A 6,073-nucleotide genomic window follows, 5' to 3' on the forward strand; every position below is an offset into this window, starting at 1 on the left:
GTTTTTCTGGTTGGGTGTTTTTTGCTTCTTCGTATTTCAAATCTTTGACTTGATTCTTGCGATCCTCTGGTCTGCTGTTGGGAGTCTGTATAATATTCTTTATTTCAGTCCGTGTATGCTTAATTTCTAGTTGGTCCTTTATCACAACATCGAGGGTCTCACTAGATTTCTTAAGGATCTCAATACATTTATCGGCGGTTTCCATAAAATTCTTGAAAAATCTTAGAACCGTGGTTTTGAACTCTATATCCAGTCGTTTGCTGTCCTCCATTTCTGTCATTTGTGACCTGTTTCTTTGTCTTCGCATTTTGTCTGCTTCCCTGTGTTGGTAGAGTGGTTTTGTGTGCTAGGTGTCCTACAGGGCCCAGTGGCTCAGCCTCCCCAGTTACCTGAGGTGGACACTCTTGGTGCACCCCCTTGTGGGCTTTGTGCACAGTCTTGTTGTAGTTATGCCTTGATTGTTTTAGGTGTCACTGGGAGGAATTGACCTCCAGGCCAATTGGCAGTGAGAATCAGCTGTGTCTGCAGTGGGAGAACTTCTGTGCTGAAGACACCCTTATGGGGCAAGACTTGCTTCAGTGGGGCTTTGGTGCTCACTGAGTCTGCCCCCTGAGTGTGTCCCTTATGGATCTGAGGAGTTGTAATCTGGATGGTCCCACTCTGACCACTGGGTACACTGGCTCTTGGATCTCTAAGGAGGTGCTAATTTAGCCTCTGCCTGAGGCTACCCAGCAGGAGCCCAGCTGTGAAGCAATGCAAGCTGCTGTGGGGCCTTGGGCCTTCTTTTGGAAGTTCTGGGTTTCTCTGACCCAGCTGCAGTTTGTTAGGTAATTTTCAGATTGCAAAGGGCCAGGCCTTTCATATGCAAAAGATTCTGCACACAGGTTGGGTGGGGTGGGGTCTCGGGGAATCAACAGGGTGGAGCAAACAGCTATGGCTGATCCTCAGTCCTGTCCTAAGAGGTGCCACGTCTCAGTGTCCCGGTAATTGCTGTAAGCACCTCTGAGAGAAAGCCGCCCTCGAGTTCCGACCGATGCCAGACAGTCCAGTTTCTCCCCGTATGAGTCTGGGTCCCCAGAGACTGCCCGGAACTGGAGTTCAGAGCAGTCGGGAGCTTGAGACTCCCTCCCGATTGAAAAAGACAACCGTATCCTCAGTTGCCAGCCCTTTCAGCGTGCGGCACTCCGTACCTCTGCAGTTTACTTCCGCACCTCCTCTGAGTCTCAGTGTGTTTTTCTCTTTCCTTCTAGTTGTAGAATTTCCACTTAGCCAGCCTTCCTGTGGTTCTGGATGATGTCCATTTTGTCTTTTAGTTGTATTTTTGAAGTTGTTGTGGGAGGCAGCAATTTCCAGTGTTTACCTATGCCGCCGTCCTGGTTTCTCTCATGAGTACAATCTTTAACACGGAGATTGGCACATAACAATAATGTAGCTATTCATTATTAATGAAAGCTCCAAAGCCATTAGTGTTCAGGTGATATAAAAAAGCCTCAACACCCAAACTAAAACCCTACCCTTACCAGCACCAAAGTAACCAAGTATAGTTCCAGAGTCATTAAACCTAATTTCCCAAGACTTTGGCCTTAACACTATAAAACATATGCTCCAGGGGCTTCCATCCAGAAGTTACTACAATCCTAAACTGCAGTATTTCTTGTGCTATCTATAATAATAAAAGAATAATATGCTAATTAGACTGGACAGCCAAATGTCCTTATGGATGACCTTCTGGATGAAGCCGGAGCTACGAAGGCCGAGGCAAGCCACCGCAGCTGTGAGGGCCCAGCTCCTTGCACGAATTTTGTACATCGGGCCTCTAGTTTTGTATAAGTAGAAAGTCTGTTGTTGCTTTCTGGGGTGGGGGAAGTACCGAGGAGCTGTATTAGTACTTTTAGAATATGCCATATAGACCTTTTTCAGTATAACCCATGATTAGATGGTGAATCCAAGGTGTGGAAGATTCTGAAAACAAGGAGAGGAGTTGAGTCTTAGCACTGCAAAGCTGACACTGGAGCAAGGTAATGATAAAAAGATATGATGACCAAAGGATATGGCCTTAATAAGAAGAATGTGCAACAGAGGCTATTCAGGAGGCCACAGTTCTAATTTAATCTGAAAGTCCCAAGGCCCTCAACGAGAACAGCGGTGATGGGAAATAAAAAGTGGAAATGGACACTAAATTGCATTATGAAGACTAGAGAATCAATGAAGTTGGTGACTGGATATAGGAAATGAAAGAAAAATAAGTGCTCAACAAGTTTGGCAGAGTAAGGAATGGTGGAGGCAATGCTAGTCAGGGGAACCTTTTTTTGTAGGAGGCCTGAGTTCATTTTAGATTTCCCAAGCTTAAAGTGATGAGGGGATTCTTTCCAGTGGAAAAGGTCCAAGGGTAGCTGCTAATATGGGACTGAAACTCATAAATGACAAAAAGATGAGGCTGAGATCACATAGAGGTAAACACTGAAGCCACGATATAAAAAACAAATTTTAAAAGTTTTCAAGGAAGTATAGAGAAAGAAGAATAGAAGTCCAAGGCCCAACTCTTGGAAACTGCCATATGTCTGTTTTAGAATGAAAAAGAACAGACCCAAAAAGGGGAAGAAAAATAAGACTGATAACTATTTGGACAGCCAGGCTAGTACCACGCAACAGAAGCCAAGGGAAGAGGTTTTCTCTCAGCAAAGGTTTCTATGTGGTATCATCTGGAGCAGAATGCTGATGTCAATAACAAAGCACAATGCAGTAGAAGCTACACAAGTGAGTTGAGAATTACTCTGGTGGCCTCTGTAGAGCCTAAATCTTTCACCAGCTGGGCTAAAGTTCACTCAGCAAGATCTATGTAATGATTGATGGTAAGTGTTCATGAACACTGTTGCCAGGGAGCAAGCTGGTAGGACAGATACAACACTTCTCTGGGATACAGGGACTTACCTAGCTCATCCCAGAGCTGCCTGCACTTATCTGTCATGCTTGTTCCTTGCTGCCTCCAGAGTGTGAGTCGTGGGTCAGCCATAAACTGCTCAGTTATTAGTGTCAGCATCCTGGCTCCATTGGAATCTCTCATCCGCAGCATTTCTCGAACCTGACACATAAGGAAGGGCAAGGGGTTGGTGACTACACATCATAAAAAAGTAGGATAAGAAGAAAGGAGAGGAGCGGGAGGAGAAGGTGAAGTGTCATCTCCAAAGAGCCTTTAGAATTCCTCTTGTTCTGTAAGCAAGTTTTCTGCATCTATCAAGAAAGCCTGCTGTGCACAACTGAGATACCCCTTCATATCCACTAGTATGGCTAGAATAAAAAAGTCAGATAACAACAAGTATTGATGAGGATGTAGAGAAATTGGAACCCTCATACACCGTTGGTGGGAATGTAAAATGATGCAGCCACTTTGGAATCAGTCTATTTAGTTCCTCAAACAAGTAAACAGAGTTATCATATGACCTGTCAATTCCATATCCTAGAGAGAAATGAAAAGGTATGTCCACAGAGAAACTTGTACAAGAATATTTCTAGCAGCATTATTTATAACTAGTGGCCCGGTGCATGAAATTCATGCACATTAAAAGGGAATTAATTAGAGTAAATATTTTAATATTGCTATTTGCCCTTTGTCGATAACAGAAGTGTCAGAGAAAGAAAATTAGTAAAATGTATATGAAAATCTTCCTCCTGTCAGAGTCTAGGGCACGCCATGGAACCCAGAGTCAAATTCCCGCTCACCTGCGTGCACCTTGAAATTGCGTGAGACCCAGACCCGGCCAGCCCCACCCCCGTCAATCCCTGCCAGGCGGGGGGCGCAGCCTCAGGGCCCTTGTCAAGCCCCACCAGGTGGGGGGGCGCAGCCTCAGGTCCCCTGTCAAGTCCCGCTGAGCGGGGGGTGCAGTCTCAGGTCCCCTGGCCTGGTGCTGGGCAGGGGGCTCAGCCTCAGGTCCCCCAGCACACCCTCAGGTCCCCTGGCCCGGCGCTGAGGCAGGGGGCGCGGCCTAAGGTCCCCCAGCCCGGTGCTGGGACGTAGGGCACGGCATGAGGTCCCCTGTCAAGCTCCGCCGGGCGGGGGGTGCAGCCCCAGGTCCCCCACTCTGGCCTGGCGCCATGCAGCCTCAGGTCCCTGCTGATTGCTCGTTACTGCTCGTTACGGGAACCCCGCCTCCGCTGTGGGCGCAGACATCTTATGATGGTGTGATGAAGTGAGGGTCAATTTGCATATCACCCCTTTATTATATAGGATAGCCAAATGGTGGAAACAATCCAATGGCCATCAATATGCAAATGGATAAACAAATGTAGGGTATCCATATGATGGAATATTATTTGGCCATAAAAAGGAACAAAATACTGATAGATGCTATTAATGCAGATGACCATTGAAAATATTATGCTAAGTGAAGGAAGCCAGTCACAAAAGACTACATACTGTATGATTCCATTCCTACTAAGGTCCAGAATAGGGACATCTATACATAAAGGGTAGATTAGTGGTTATTTAGGGCTGGGGGAGGAGACATGCAGGATAGGGAATGATAACTAAAGGGTATGGGGTTTCTTATTAAGATGATAAAAATGTTCTAAAGTTGATTGTGGTGATGGGTGCACATATTTGAATATTCTAAAAATCACTGAATTTTACACTTTAAAATGGGTGAATTTTTAAAATATATTTTTAGTGATTTTAGAGAGGAAGGGGGAGGAATGGAGAGACAGAAACATTGATCAGGTGCTTCCTACATGTCCCCTACTGGGGATCGAGTTCACAACCCAGGCTTATGCCCTGACCGGGAATTGAACCTTGATTTCCTAATTCATGGAGTTGATGCTCAACTACTGAGCCACACCGGCTGGACTAAAATTGGTGAATATTATGGCATGTGAATTATATGTCACTAAATGTGTTTTTAAAAACAGGGCAAGAACCCCCTGGCAATGGGCAAGGAGACACCTGATTGGTGGTGTTGCTCTTATATCAATCAGGGGCAAAGCAGATGTACAGTCCTTAGTTCATCCTAGCTTGATGCCTGTGTTGGTGGCCAGAGCTGTTTCATGCCTGAGGCACATAAATAAATAAAAATAAAAACAGGGCAAGAAAGCCTGCTGTGAGAGCCCCCACCACCAAAAATCTCTTCAAGGCCTCATCAGACAGTCTTGGATTCAAATCTTCATTACTAAAACCCCCAGCAATGCTAACTCATTTAGAGAGTGGAGCAGAAGGAAGAGACTACCAGGGTGAGGTAGTAGGGTTCCCTGGATGCAACCTGCTTAGGTCTGCTCTGATGAATCTCTCCTAATAGTTTTCAAGCATTTGATAGAGCTAAAACAAGTGAGCTGGCTCCAAGCATGAAGCCAAAAGTGTGGTAAGAGAAGGTGGGGGTGGGTGGGTGGGCAGAGATTAACCAAAGAACTTGTATGCTTATATGCATAATCCATGGACACAGACAGTAGTGTGGTGAAGGCCTGGGGTAGGGGGTGGGGGCAGGCTAGAAAGGGTGGATATGGAAAAAAGGGGACATCTCTAAAACTTTCAACAATAAAGTTTTCTTTTTTTTTTCTTTTTTTTTTTCCGATGTAAAAGCATAAGAGTCTTTATTCGAGCTAGCTCGGCTCCCCCACCTTGCCGACACAGCGACAGGAAGCAGAGAGAGAGAGAACTCTGTGTGGAGAGGGGTTTTATAGGGGGTTGGAGTAAGGGGAGGAGAAAGGGCTGTGGCCTTGCCGATTGGCCAGGCGCAAGTCGGTGTCTTGTTCCTGGGTGTGGCTAGCAGAGGCTTAGACTTCCGGGAAGAAGCTCCTTGCCAAGCACATGGCCAAGGTAAGATGGAGGGCGTAGCACTTACCCTGGGGCAAGATGGAGGGCGTAGCCCTTACCCTGGGGCAAGATGGAGGGCGTAGCCCTTACCCTGGGGCAAGATGGAGGGCGTAGCCCTTACCCTGGGGCAAGATGGAGGGCGTAGCCCTTACCCTGGGGCAAGATGGAGGGCGTAGCCCTTACCCTGGGGCAAGATGGAGGGCGTAGCCCTTACCCTGGGGCAAGATGGAGGGCGTAGCCCTTACCCTGGGGCAAGATGGAGGGCGTAGCCCT

General features: G+C 46.7%; 1 protein-coding gene across 1 annotated transcript in view; it reads right to left on the bottom strand.

Moving 5' to 3' along the window:
• The window catches only part of ZSWIM5 (zinc finger, SWIM-type containing 5), a 101,690-nt gene that overhangs the window by 38,884 nt on the left and 56,733 nt on the right, over positions 1-6,073 (bottom strand). The window contains exon 4 of the mRNA XM_014529232.1: positions 2,932-3,082. Within this exon, the coding sequence (XP_014384718.1) occupies positions 2,932-3,082 (151 nt within the window). The remainder of the gene's footprint in view (positions 1-2,931; positions 3,083-6,073) is intronic.

Source organism: Myotis brandtii, unplaced genomic scaffold (genome assembly GCF_000412655.1).
Source record: "Myotis brandtii unplaced genomic scaffold, ASM41265v1 scaffold674, whole genome shotgun sequence".
NCBI lineage: Eukaryota > Metazoa > Chordata > Mammalia > Chiroptera > Vespertilionidae > Myotis > Myotis brandtii.